The sequence below is a fragment of the Grampus griseus genome (genome assembly GCF_964374135.1).
Source record: "Grampus griseus genome assembly, chromosome: 8".
In the NCBI taxonomy this organism is placed as follows: Eukaryota; Metazoa; Chordata; class Mammalia; order Artiodactyla; family Delphinidae; genus Grampus; species Grampus griseus.
Genome location: NC_139002.1, coordinates 98733209 through 98747766, shown reverse-complemented (window position 1 = coordinate 98747766; position 14558 = coordinate 98733209). Strand labels below are relative to the sequence as shown.

At 55.3% G+C, this 14558-nt stretch overlaps 1 protein-coding gene across 1 annotated transcript; it reads left to right on the top strand.

Annotated features, from left to right (window-relative positions):
- Positions 1–5948: 5948 nt before the first annotated feature.
- Positions 5949–7167, top strand: YPEL4 (yippee like 4; the record flags this gene model as incomplete). The annotated part of the gene is made up of 4 exons (XM_082659256.1): positions 5949–6176; positions 6358–6401; positions 6740–6848; positions 7078–7167. Exons 1-4 carry the CDS (start codon positions 6036–6038, stop codon positions 7165–7167), a joined length of 384 nt encoding a protein of 127 aa, XP_082515382.1. The 5' UTR covers positions 5949–6035.
- Between the last annotated feature and the right edge of the window lie 7391 nt (positions 7168–14558).

Genomic DNA, 14558 nt, shown 5'->3' with positions numbered 1-14558 from the left:
CATTTAAAAATTTTTTTTAAAATAAACGAATAGAAGTCCAAGAATTTCTTCCAGTTACTCTGCAAGTCAATCATTACCCAACAACCTCTCTCCTATTGAGCGGGGAGTTTTGTTGGGGACTCTGTTTCCCGCCCTAAATCCCTGACAGTTATACAAGGTCAGTCATTTAACCCCACAAGCAACAGGTTAGGCCACGTCTTTAAGCTTCTGATGCGTTTGGACTTTGGAATCTTGTATTCTTTGGGCAAATCACAGACTTAAACACTCTGAGACCCAGTTTTTTGACTGTGAACTAGCGATAACAGTACCCAACCTCTTCAAGTCGTTTTGAAGACTGCATAGGATGATGTATGTAAAGTACTAAGCCCAATGCCTGTAACATAGAAAGCATCTGATGTTAGCTCTTAAGTTATTGTAAGTTGAGGAGGGGAAGCTATAACGATGCCATCTATCTGTAGTTTACATTTTTCAAAGCCCTTTCAGGTATCCTCTTTCACAGCCACCAGTAAAGTCAGCGTTATCATCTTCAATTTCAGGTGAGGTAGGAGACTAAGGTAGGTGAAGCGATTTGCCCAAGCTAGTACTCAAACCCAAGATTTTGGAGTTTGAGTGCCGTTATAATAATAGCAAATGCATAGTGCCAGATGCTACACAGTGTTCTATGGGCATTACAGGTATAAATCCATTAAATCCTCACAAGAATCCTGTGAAGTACACACAGTAATTGTCATCCCTGCTTTAGAGATGAGTACTTTTTTCAGTCCAGCTCACAGGGTTAATCTGAGTACAAAAGCCTGGTAAGATTTTCTGGGTTGCCTTTTTCCGGCTGGCCCCATTTTACCATTCCCTTCCTAAGAGTGCCTTCCTCACGTCTCACTTCTTTTAATTATTTTGGCAGCACCGGGTCTCAGTTACAGGACGCGGGATCTTCGTTGTGACATGCGGGCTCTTAGCTGGGGCATGCGTGCAGGATCTAGTTTCCCGGCCATGGACCAAACCAGGGCCCCCTTCACTGGGAGCACAGAGCCCTACCCACTGGACCACCAGGGAAGTCCCTCACTTCTCACTTCTCACAGTACTTTTTCTTTGGTGGTTTGCTTTAATTATTTAATTCATTCACCACGCCTCTATTAGTTCTCCAGGGAACTACCACATATCCCCTAATCTTTCACCATTCTTCAAAAATTCAATTCTAGTCTTCCCTTTGCAAAATTCTCTCCCTTAGGGAGCTCATCCTCTCCTGTTTCCATGCAGTCTATCTCCCAGATTTGTTTCTTTGCCTCTCCCTTGAGGCAATTTCTCCCAGTTATCTGAAGGTCATCTTAATTTGGGTATTGTATAGCCATCTCAAGCTGACTTTAGGGAGAAGAAACCCCTCCCCCTCCTTTGAACTGCTCTCCATTTTGCTTCTTAAACAGAGTCAGGGCAGAACATTGAAAGCATCTATGCTTCCCTACACTCTCCTTCCTCACTTTCAATCTTTCACCAAGCACTCCTGTCATCTCCACCCCACCCCCAAATAATACTGTCCTCACGTGTCTTGTTTATTCTCCTCTCCAGCTAAATCCTTGATAATTTTCTTCCTGAGTTCATTTAAATTAAGTGGCACCCTTTTTTGCTTCCACATTTCAAACCTTGCCCTAAAAAACTACTCACCTTCCTTTTCCCACTTCCCACTGTTTTCCTCAACAAATGCCTCCTCCACTGACATTTCCCTTCTCATCTGTTGCCCAGGCAAGAATATTTCCCTCTCTCTTTACTCAGTTCTCTCAATTCCAAACCTCTGGTGACATCACTCAAGATACCCACACTGTGTTTTCAGAATTTACCTTAAACCCCAGAATCTTCCCTGATTAAATATTCAGAATTCCTTTCACTTTTTCAGACCCAGCTAGCAGTGCCTCCCATGAACCTTATTTCCCTACCTTAACTTTTCCCCCTCCTTGCTTGTGAAAAGTACTCTGTTTTCTGAATGTTAGCCTTGGTTAGAAGTGGGAGTTTTTATCTTAGAGGGTCATATTGTGCCCACCTGCTTTAGCAACTTGCCCAGGGCAACACTCCGTGAGAAATATTCTGGGTCAACTGAAATATAACTGGAAACCGATACAAAAATAGCAAGAAAGATGTTAAATTCTTCATCAGACATAAATCTGGCATGTGTCTCTTGAGCTATCAGAATTTAATAGTAAATCTGCTCTGGGTTTAGGGGTATTAAGTTGAGAACATTGTTTTGAAATGACAGTAACTATGGTTTACTAAGTGCCTATCACGTGCCAGGCATTTTTTAGGTGTTTACACGTTGTCTCGCTTTACTTCACGTCTCCATGGGGTAAACGTTATTAGCTTCATTTAGCAGAAGAGCAAAACAGGGGCACGAAGTTTATCAGTAACTCACCCAGTGGTGTCTGGTAAGTGTATTGGCAGAGCCGGGATTCCAGCTCAGGTCCCTCTGAGACCAAAGCCAGACACTTGGACAACATCTGAAGAGGCAACTCAACGGCTGTTTTGTGAGCATCTTCTGTATGCAGAGTTCTGTGCTAGGCATCGCAGTCCTGGGATGCAGAGAGGAGTTTCCCAGAGGACCTGCCTCAGAAAGTTTATAGCCCAGTAGAGAATCTTATGTAACGTGGGTGTAGCACAAGTAATTTGGAGGTAGGTGATAAGACGTTCCTGCATGTGAGATGTCATATTTGGTCTATGACTCCTTCGGGGGTATTCAGCTGGAGGCTTTGAGGCTTGGAAGTGCCTGGTACAAGCTTGGGGGCACTCTATGCCGTATGTGACAATTACTGTGTCTTTCTTTTCCCTGCGTCAAGGCTGGTACCAGAGCTGAAATGGGAGATGTATCATCTTGAATGTGCGCGCACGCTCCTGACTCTGCACCCGTCTCTCACTGTCACCCGCCTAGCCACCACCTTTCCTCCAGTCCTGCCACCCGTACTGTACGCCATCCTTGCCCAGCCCTGTCCTTCCCCCAGGTTCTTGCAGTCTCCTTGGCCACACCGCCTTCCTCCAGAGCAGCCAGCCTCTCCTCTTGCCCCCGCCCCTCCCGTCCCGCCCCTCTGCTCCCATCCCTCTGCATCACTCCCCCAGCCCCATCCCTCAATGCCTGCGCGCTCCCTTCCTCCCAACCCTCCTCCTGTGTCTCCCAGCCCTGCTCTGACGTGGGAGGTGAGGGGGGTGGGGGATGGATGACTCACAGTGTTATGATGCAGTTCCACAACATACAGCTACATTCACCCACAGCCCGAGGTACAGACGGGAGACAACCTCTGGCCCCTTAGCAGCTGGCCAGCTTTGCAGCCCCAGTCTTGAGCCCCTAACTACCCTCCCCCCGCCCCCATCCCCTTCCCCATTGAAGGAGCGGAAGGAGAAGAGAGAAGAGTGAGCAGAGAGATTGAGAGAGAGAGAGAGAGAGAGAGAGAGAGAGATAGACGGAGATCTCTGGAGCAGACCTCAAGGTGAGGGGGCAGCCCTTCTCCAAATGAATCTTTTTCCCTTTGCAAATTTCCTCCTTCTGCTGCGTGTTGCTTTCTCCCCTTTGCAAAAGCATTATTCATCCACCCTTTGTCCTCCCTTCCCCCTCCCCGCTGCCTCCGCGCCTCTCTCAGCTCCTTCATCCCTCTCCAAGCTCTGACGGTTCCCGCACTTATTTCCCGGCAACTCTGGCTGCAGCATCAGGCATCACTGTTTATTGTTTTGCTGCTGGTGCAGACCCCCAAAGCCCGCCCTGGGAGCCGGCTGCGCTGCTAATTATTCGGACCCTACCCTACTAAGGAATGCCAGCCCGGAGGGGGCCGAAGCCTCAGAGCAGATGAGAAAATCCTTTGTGAGCAGGTGTCCCCCTCCCTTTTTGTTCCCCTAAGAGGCACGGGATTCGCACCTGTTTCCTGGAGCCTCCGCCTCGGCGCCTCTGCCGTCAGCGCTGGTTGCTCGGCATCCCCCTCCCCCAGCCCTCCCTCTCCCCCACCTCCCACGGTCCAGCCCCATCTCACTTGGGGGAGCATCCTCTCCACCGCACTCCGCTTGCCTTTGTTTTTTTCCCAGTCATTTGCTCTACTCGCTTCTCTCGGTAATCTGAGATGGGGAGAGAAGTGACCCCTCCTCCCCTCCCGTGAGTGACTCTCCGGCCTTCTGTGCAGCCTCTCCTGGGCTGGATGGGGAAGCAGGGGAGAGAGAGGGAGGGAGGCGTGCTGGAGGCTGGGGAAGGAGTCTGAGAGCTAGGACCCGGCCCCCTCCCCAGGCCCCTCGAAGGTGTGTTAGTTGGAGCGCGTCAGAGGGGAGCCTGCAGGCAAAGTTGAAGGCAGCCCTGTGAAGTGGAGGCTGAAGAGTGTTCTGCTGGTGAGGAAGGCCCGTTTCCTAGAGCCAGAGCCCAGTGTCACCCTCAGCACAGCCCACGGTGTCTTCCTGGGCCCCAGCAGGGGGAGAAGACCTGAATCTGAAGATGGTCTCTGCCAGGGGGTCTTTGTAGAGAGAGTGCCTGGCGGCCCCAGGAAGCACTGAAACAGCAGGGGTGCTGGCGGCCACCGCAGAGGACAGGATGAGAGCCCGTCGCCCTGGCTTGCTCAGTCCCACTGCCTCTGCTCTGCCTAGTGGCCTAGCATTGCCAAAGCACCCAGCTGGCATCTCGGAACCAGACTTGGGCTGAACCGTCCACCACGGGCTTGAAGGCCCCATGAAGGAGGGAGAAGACAGCCGCTCACTTGCTTATCAGAACCAACAGGGGACACCTCCCTCGTTATCCAGCACCCTCAGCCATTCTGGGTCTGGAGTCTGGGCATCTTCCTCAAAATTCTTAATCAGGACCCAGCAATTATTTTATCTCATGTCACCCACAGAGTCACTGCTGTTTGTCCTGCCCTTAGGAGAAGGTGAAGAGAAACATCCTCTGCCTTGGGCCCCAAAGCACGGGTTTTGAAAATAAGGGCCTCCACTTTTGCTGCCCGTCTTAGACGCTGCTCCACCCTACAGACACAGCTCAGGAGCGCTGGCCTCCCCGACACAGTCCCCGTTGCCCATTGGTTCCAGCTGTCAGATGCGCCCGAAGGAAAGAGAGTTTCTCTCCTAGGCTGGGTGCCCAAGTCCTTAACCGAGGGCTGAGGCAGCCATTACAGAGGGCAGGAAAGAGAGACCGAGGGCCTCAGAGGCTGAGAAGACAAGCCCAGTGTTGCTTCTGGGCCAGAATGAGTGGACCAAGGTGCAAGACCGGGCAGCAGCCACGTCTGAGGTCTTTGGTACCCGATGAGACATCCATCAAGTTCTAGTTCCCAGAATGCAGGACTCCAGCCCCAGAAGAGGGCTGGAGCAGAGTGTGTGTACCTGCCTGCCTGCTCTCCTTCCCTTTCTCATCACGCCCCTCCCTCCCACACAAAATGTGTGATGGACCAATTATATTGCAAACGGAGGCCATGAGAAAGAAGAACTGCCAGGCACCCCCAACTTTTTAAAGGCTCTGAGCTCCGGAGACACAGAGCCTACCAGTGCATGTGGGACGCAGATCCTCAAAAAAGAACTGAAAACCAAGGAAAGAACGCTTGCAAATGACGTTGCTCCCATGGCAGCGCTGGTGCCGGCGGGCTGCTCTCGGTGGAAAATGGTGGAGGCTGCTCCCGCCCCAGGAGGGAGAGACACCACCTCCTGGGCTAGAGGCCTGGATCCGCTGCCAGGCTTGCCAGAGCAGACTGTCATCCAGGGGACAGGGAGACACAGTGCGACCGGACGCTGAGGAGGGTTGCTGGCGATGTGGGGGGAAGTAGGGGTGGAGGTGAGCGGAGCCCCATCTTCTCCATCCCCGCAGGAGGGGCTCCTCACGTGGTCTCGGCTCTCCTGATGCACCTTCCCCTCTTCCCAGGTGACTTCCATTTCTATCTGGTTCACGTCTGGGGGGGCCCTGGCCGGGCAGCCCCCCCACATCTCTCCTGCCCTGAAACACGGCTCTAGCCAACCTGCTCCGCTGCTTCACCTGCGACCGTCTGTGTGGGAGCTGCACGGCACCAGCCCCTCCTGCCCGCCAGGGCATCGTCCTCCAGCCCGTCATGCCCAGCTGCGACCCTGGCCCGGCCCCTGCCTGCCTCCCCACCAAGACTTTCCGCAGCTACCTGCCCCGCTGCCACCGCACCTACAGCTGCGTCCACTGCCGCGCACACCTGGCCAGACACGATGAGCTTATTTCCAAGGTACGCCAAGTGGGGGCCTGCCACTCCCCTCCGCTCTCCCCCCAGGGTAGTCCAAACATCACCTAGGGGTGAGGCAACGAAGTCCAGCCTCCCTCCTCCGCGTCCCGGGGTGACTCAGGGCAAGGGTAACCCTGGGGTCAAGGGCTACCCAGTAGTCACTGTCTGTCCTATGTCTCCACAGTCCTTCCAAGGGAGCCACGGCCGAGCCTACCTGTTTAACTCCGTGTGAGTCTCCCTCCCTCCTTGTGCATGTGTGCTTGTGTTGTGAATAATTTTCCTCCGGGAGAAACAGGGTGAGCCATCTGAAGGCGGCTTTGCACCTGCTGCCTTTGCCTCTCCTTTTGCGAAGTGGTTCAGGAACTCAGTCTACAGTTCTGCGGGGAATCCCAGCACCGGAAGAAAAAGGCCCAGGCACGAGCCAGAAAAGGGTGGATTGCTGAGGGCAGGGGCTTCCATTTGGAGGGTTAAGCTCTCTCCAGATGGAAGGTCCTTTGGGCTGTTCGGGGTCTAGGCTGACAGAGCGACCCCACCGGGTCCTGGGTCCTTCCTGTTTCCTGAGACAGGGTCAACGTGGGCTGCGGGCCAGCTGAGCAGCGTCTCCTGCTCACGGGGCTCCACTCGGTAGCTGATATCTTCTGCGAGAGCTGCAAAACCACCCTCGGCTGGAAATATGTAAGTACCGGGGGGACAGGGCCACCCTCTGAAGTGGAGTCTCCGTGGCCCTCCAAGCCCCGGTGCCCGCATGTTAGGTCTTTGCATGATCCAGAGGGGAGAGGGAGCTAGTAGTGGGTTGGACTGGGTGGGGGGTAGCGGGGTTGGGGATCAGGGGTAACACAGGTGGCAGCAGGAGTGCCTGGGAGGGAACTGCTCTGTCCTGCGTTCACGGCTTCCCCTCCATCAGGAACAAGCTTTTGAGACGAGCCAGAAGTACAAAGAAGGGAAGTACATCATTGAAATGTCACACATGGTGAAGGACAACGGCTGGGACTGAGGGGCTCCGGCAGGCTGTGCCCTTCCTCCGCATGCCCCACCCTCCCCACCCCTGTCCCCTGGCCCTGCCAAGCGTCCATACCAGCATGAGTACTGCCCCACCCCTGGGGGGAACCCGGCTCCCACCACCCCCTCCCCCGCCTCCACCTCGCCACTCCCAGGCCCCTTTGGAACGGGGCCCTGGGGTACCCCAGGGGTGTTGAAGGCTCAGGAGTGGGCAGCAGCCAGGGAGACAGACTGTGGGGCCTTCTAGCCCCAAGGTCCTGAAAATTGAGGGGATGGCGGGGCGTAGACTCAGGCAGAGAGGACCATGGGAGGAATCGGTGTTTGCTCCACCTCTGTGAATGAACAGAGGACCAACTTTGAGTCATGGGACTGGTAGATCCTAGGCCACAGAAGAGCAGGTGGGAAAAGGCTTGAGATGGAGTGAAATTTTGGCCTCAGACACCGGGAGATCCCGGAGTCTCTAAGGGTGAAGTTTCCCACCCCTGTGTGAAGAAGCAAGGATTCGTTGGGGGTGGAAATCCCAAATCCCAGGCCCCGGGTAATAAAAGAATCGCAGGGGTTTCCATTTCACTCCACTTGTTTATCTTGGCACTGAAGAGGCACTTTCAAGTATCTGACCCTTGCGTGGGGTAGGGAGAGTTGCCCTGGAACAGCCTCACCCCCAGCGGGCAGATTCCAGAGCAAGCAGGCGTTGTGGGCGTTCTCCGAGGCCCAGCCACTGCTCCCTGGCACCCAGTCCCTTGGGGGGAAGGCGGGAAATCAGTGCTACGGGGCCAGGCTTCCTCGTGGCTGCCACCAGCGAACGAAACTTTTGTATGATACATAAAGTGTTTGAGTCTATTTTTAATAAAAAGGGGAAAGCAACTGTGAGGGACTCGGTCCTCTGACTTTTCTTCCTCGTGCAAGTACCGTACCAGTCACATAACACCCCCATCCCAGGCCTGTCCCTTCACACCACTAGGGGGCAGCAGTTGCTTCGTCAATGGCAAGACACCAGGGGATGGAGATTCAGGTGAGGTTTTGCTTATAAGAGATGGCTTTTGTGAGTGGTATTCCAGCTGGAGTATCCAAAACAGCTCCTGTCTTTTGGAGCCCTTGACAAGTGAATCTGCTTTTGCCTGGTTCGGGCACCTGGAAGAGGTTTATTCCAGAACAAGGGTTTTCTTGGGTCCCATTGCCTTTCAGCCTGGCTCTGGAATGTTTTGGTCGGCTCATGGCCACACTTAAAGCTAAAAGGAAAATCGATCAGCCAAGGTGCTGCCTTAGCAGCTGATACAAAGTGGAACAAAATAGCTCAAAACTGCAGCATCAATGCAACCATGTGACGCAAGTGCAATTTTTGGCAGTGATGTGATCTTATTTTTGTGAGGTCACCGACATCTGCAGGGAGGATTGGACGCATCATGAAAATCATTGTTTTTGTGAGCTAGCTTGTTATTTACAGATTCATTTATTGATACTGCAACTATTTGTAAGCGCACCTCTTACTTGCCAGGCCTTGTTCAGCACTGGGGATGCAGTGGAGAACAAGGCAGCCACGGCCTGACTTCATGGAGCTTTCGGTCTAGCGCGAGGACAAACGAGAACCAGGCAATTCCAGTGGGTGACAAGGGCTCTGAGCGGGGATGGGGGCGTAAGCTCGGGAGCCTTGTAGGAGGGGCTTAGCCTAGACTTAAGGAGTCAAGGAAGGCTTTGCAGAGTGATGACTATGACGGCACTTGAAGGATGAGAAGTTGGGTGGGCGGGGCTTCCCTGGTGGCGCAGTGGTTAAGACTCCGCCTGCCAATGCAGGGGACACGGGTTCGAGCCCTGGTGCAAGAAGACCCCACATGCCGCGGAGCAACTAAGCCGCACCACAACTACTGAGCCCGTGTGCCACACACGGAAGCCCGTGCACCTAGAGCCCGTGCTCCACAAGAGAAGCCCACGCACTGCAGCGAAGAATAGCCCCTGCTCGCCGCGACTAGAGACAGCCTGCGCGGAGGCAGGAAGACCCAACGCAGCCAAAGATAAATTATAGTAAAAAAAAAAAAAAAAAGAAGTTACGTGGGCAGAGAGGAAGATTGAGGGGAGGGGGATATTTCAGGCCGAGAGAACTGTGTGTTAAGTGGCTCAAGTTTAGATGAAATGAAAGTTTCCAAAGCTGGAGCCCAGATGCAAGTGGGTGATGAGATAGCACAGGAAAGACAGGCAGAGGCCATAATACACTTAGGAATTTCATCTCAAGGGCATTGAGGAAACACTGAAATTTTCTTGCTTCTTAATAAGTGGAGTCACATCACCAAATGGCTGTTTTGTGCCCAGAGAAGAGGCTCAAATAGAAATGTTAAGAATGAAAAAAAAGGAACATGAAGCTAACTGTACCGTCTCAACTACTGTTGTCAACGTCAGGATGGAGAGGCTGTCTGGGCAGAAGGGAGGAAGAGACCTGGAAGACACAGGTGCTAGATGAAGGCAAATAAGCCATGAAGGAATGATGTCCAGCACCCCCATCTGAGAGGCCTGATGGGGGTCTGTCCCATGATTCAGTTCCCACATGCCTGGTGATGCCTAAAGCCTTCTCTCAGGTTCCAGCAAGCGACCCAGAAACGCTGTCCCTCTCAGTTCCACTTCCTGCACCAAAGTTCAGGAAGGCTTGTCCTTGAAAATCTCTGACTTTGAATGTCAGACACAAACTAGCCACCTTCTTAAAGCTCCCCAAATCTGCCTCTCTCTCAATTTACTTATTAAGCCAACTAGACACTGTGGGAAACAGGGAAGTGACTGGCAGTCATTGCCCTCAAGTTCTTTGCAGTCTCTCCCAGAAGAATCATTCTGCGAGTTGGGTTCAAGGGACGCTATTTAATCTTCAAGATCAGGCCGTGGGCAGTGCTGTCCGAATCTTGGATGCCCAGACAGGTGTGCCCTGGAGAAGCACCACTGTCAAATACCCTGTGACTAAGAGGGGTCATGCTGGGAACTGCAGGTGGAGATGAGGTCTCCTTTTCCTGCCCAAGAGCCAGGGAAGGAGCTGCAGGTGTGGAATGCCAGGGGCACACGAGTTCCTGTCCCCAGGGAGCAGTCCTTTCAGGTTAGCCCTTTTTCCTTTCCTGGGCATCCCCTTTTTCTCATGGAGGTCTATTCTGGTCCTAACAGTGCTTCTCCCAATCTTATCCACCCACACTCCGATCCCAAACTGAGTCTGGGAACTCCTCCTTCTAAGCCAACAAGCCACTACTTGTATCCTTAAAGGCTTGAACCTTTGGAAGATACTCTCATACAACCAGCAGGTGGCATCAAAACCCTCTACCCCTCAGCTCCGGCAATCTCAGTTGAGAATCCACTCAAGCCTCTCCAAAGAGACTGGTGAGCTGTCAGGCTTAGGACAGGATTAGATCTAGGCTCTGCAATTTAAGAGCTGTAAAACTTTGGCAGCTCTGCTGAAACCTTTCCGACTCTCAGTTTTTTCATCTGTAAAATGGGGGTGTTACTTGCCAAAGTCATTAGAGGTCCACCATAATGTACTTAGTGTCTAGCACGTGGACTGCACGTGGAAGCGCTTCCATAAATGTGAGCTATTCGTAGGACTACTCGTAGGGAGGATTCTGGGTGAGGAAGTCTCAATGCTGAGGAGGCAGCTGGCGCTGGGTAGCACTACGCGGCCAATGCCCTTTTAACATTGCACTGCTAGTGATAGGCGCAGACAGTAGCACAATGTGAAAAGAGCTCCGGCCCGCAGCAGAGGCATGCCGGCCCTGCCTCCTCGCCCCTTCTCCCAGTCCCCGGGCCACTCAGCTCTCCTGGCCTCCCTCTGCCCTTTCTCATCTTCAGTACAGCTTTCCTCCCTTCTCTTCCGTTCTCAGCGTAGGTCCTCTATTTTCCCCCCATTCCTCTGGCCTTCTTCCTCACGCCCTTCCTAGCATTGAGACCACCTTTTCCCTGAGGTTTTGGGGCTGGGGGCACAGGGTCCAAGGAGGCAGCTTGGCACTCAATCTTCACAGGAAATGAGCGGTAGAAACCCCCCAAATCTGGAGGTGACATGAAGCTGTGTTCATCTGGATTTGTATCTCCGGCAGCTTCCCTCCAGAGAGGAGCTGGCTGACCAGGACCAGAGAACCCTCTCTTCCTCCCTATGCCAAAGCTCGCTCTCCTTTTTAGTTTAGATAAAGGGAAGTTCTAGGCCTTAAGGGGACAGCCTCAGATGAACCTTCAGGACCAGAGGGATGGTGGAGAAAAGGTGCAGGGTCCCCAGGCTGCACAGGAGGGGAGGTGCTTCTGGAGGTAGAAGCTGCAGGTAAAGTCCCACCTCTGCATCTCCTCCTGGAGGTCATTAAATCCACTTTATGGGTTCAGCATTAAACGAAACGGTGCGGTTGATTCCCTCACCATTAGACATAGGCTTTCATTGGCAGTGGGATCAGAATCTGAGTTGTTTCTTGTTTATCCAGGGACTCCAGTTAGGGAGCTTTCAGCTCACCCAGAACTTCCCCATCCTGCCTGGTCTAACGGGCTTAAACCCTGGATAAACAATCCTGACACCAGCCAAAGGTTCAGAGCCAGGCAGAGCTCTAGGGTGGCACATTCCTGGCTAGAGCTGTGGCCCCGGAAGCTCAGCTCCAGTTCTGACCTGGTGAACTGTGTGCAGCCCAGAGGGTCAGGGGCTGTGGGGTAACTCCCCGGTGCACCGAACAGGGAAGGCCTCCAGGAGTTAACCTCCGCCTTCCACAGCCGGCAGCCGGAGGAATGGCGGACAGACTCCCAGTTGGGAGCTCTTCCTCTGGGCTTCCCCTCCGGCCCCCTCCCACCCCCTCAGGAAGCAGGAGAGCCTCTCTCCCGCCTTCCTAGGCAGAGTTTGTTCCTGTAATCTGCAAAACGTTCTAACGGGGACCCAGGCCCCACTAGGGCCAGTCGCCAGGCCTCTGCTCTTGGGTTGAGCAAAGCAGTCCCAGCAGGGAACTGGATCATGCCAACAGGGGGCAGAGGAGCAAAGGCAGGACTGCCCAGCAAGTTCCTGGAGGTGAGGGGAAGATTCCTCACCAAGGAGTTCCCAGATCTCTCCCGGGGGAGAGAAGGGATACGGGGCTGGGGCCAAGGTCCCTTCGGCTCTCACACCCAACTCACTGCAGAGCGGGCCCTGCGATTCAGCAGCCAGCAGGGCCCGTCCCCCAGCGTGGGCCCAGGAGCCATCCCCCAGCTCCTTCCAGAGGCGGGTGTGGAGACCGAGGAGGAAATGGGGGAGGGGAGGCCCCGGCTCAAGTTCTCTCCACTCCCCCTCCTCATTGGCCACCATCTTCCGGGCCCTGCTCCCTGGAGCAGCGGGGGATGGGGCCCAGCCTGCGGAAGGGAGAGAAAGGGCAGGTGGAGGGTTAGCTGGAGCGCCAGGGGCAGGGGCTGGCCCCGACTGTCTCCTCCCCCCTCCCCGCAGCCATGGCGACTGGAGGGGGAGGGGCCCGGGAGGGTCCTGAAAGCCCCGTTCCGTGAATGGGCTGAAAGGGGCAGGGGGAGGTGGGGGGAGGGGGGCGCGCTCGCCCTCTACGCCCAACGGTGCCCCCCCCCAGGACACACACACACCTAGAGGCTGGACCACACACGCGCGCACACGCAAACTCCCAGCCACACTCGCTGCACAACTCAGCCCTCACTACACACTCACCCAAACAGCAAGCCCCGGAGTGCGAAGCCACAGCTGCTCCACAGAACACACCCCTCAAAACCCCACAACTCTCAGCCCAAGAGCGGGCCTCACACGCACACACAGCCCCTTGGCTCATCCACAACTTCTCAAGATGCACAACTCCCCGCCCGGCTGCAGCCCTTCGGCCACGGCGCTTCCCTCTGCACACACCCGCCAAGTCCCCGGCACGCCCGGCCCCAGACGGCCCGGCCTCAGCCCGGCAGCAGCCGCCCTCCCCTGCGCACCACCGCCCCGCGGGAAAAGGACCGCGAAGCCGCCCCAGCACGACGTGCCTGCTGCTCGCCAGTTACGAGCGCTGCGAAAGGAACAAATGGAAGAGATGCCCACGAGGGGAGGAGGACGAAGAGGGGGAAGGAAGACGAAGGGAAGAGCCCAGACCAGCCCCCTCCCCTCACCGAGAGAATAAAACCGAAAATCGGTGGCGTTACCCCTCAGGGCGCTCAGATACCTACACAGTGCGCTTCCTTACGTTCCTCTGCCTGCCACCTCCTTCTTCCCGGGCTCTTTCTCTGCCCTTCCCTCCCTCTTGGCTTCCCTCCCTGGCCTCGCACCCCCTCTCTCACGCCCTCTCGCGCCCCGCCGGCTCCTCTCCCGGGCCGGGCTCGGATCCCCGGCGGCCGCCCCTCCGCCCGCCGGCCGGGACCAAGGTAGGTCCGGGGACCAAGCGGCCGCCGCGCCCTGGCCTCTGCCGATCTCGCTCTTCCCCCCTCGCCCCCTTTCTCCTTCCACACTCCCTGCCGTCCATCTTGAATACTTGGGATTCTTGAATGGAGGGAGCAGGATCCGCTCCCCCAGGCTCCCATTGGCTGTGGGTTAACCCTTTTGAAACGAGATCCTCCCTCTCATTGGCTGCCAGGCTCCCCTCTTCTCCCCCAACCCCCATCCCCTCCGCCTCCCAGCAGCCGGCGAGGTCTGGGCGCTCCCGGGCGCCCCCTCCCCTGGCCTCTCAGCCCCCCGTACCTCCACCCCCGGACGCCGGTCTCCCTGCCCTTAACATCACACCCGCCACAGGGCTGCAGGTGAGGGCAGATCCGGTTCCCGCCAAATGCGGCCCCAAGGGTGGACTGGCAGAAACCCTGTTCCCAGATGCCCCTCGTGCTGGACCTGGAGACCTTAGAAGATGCAAGAGGTGCAATTTCCTGCCTGTCTCCGAACCCTCCTTGAGCAGAAGTACCTCTCCAACAGGGAATCCACGCAGCCTTTCAGCTTCACCCAAGACGATCCGAGAGCGCTCCTGAACCAACCAGCCCCCCGGGCCGGGCAGGAAGAGGGCAGCTCCGGAAAGGATATCTGAGGCTCTTCTGAGAGGCTGATTCCCTGATCGCCGCAGGGCAGGTCTGACCCTACCAGGAATGTGCAGCATCTGGAGCTCTGCTCAGTCACAAACACCCCCTGGGACCAACCAACGCAGCCGCCTGGCCCTGTGCTGGACCCACGAGGGGCTCTGAGCTGGGAGCCCAGAGGGGCATAGGGGAAGGAGGCAGCAGGCCTGGGAATGGGGTACCTTTGTTCTACGCCCAGATCTGCCATAACATGCTTCGCCAGGTCATGTCGCCTCTCTGGGCCTCAGTTTCCTGATTTACAAAAGTTTGATCCGGAACTTCCTATAGAAGTTTCTGTGTGAAGATGGGAATGCTCTATACTGCATCATCCAATATGGTAGCCACTAGCCACACGTAGCCACACGTGGCTACTGAGCATTTGAAATGTGG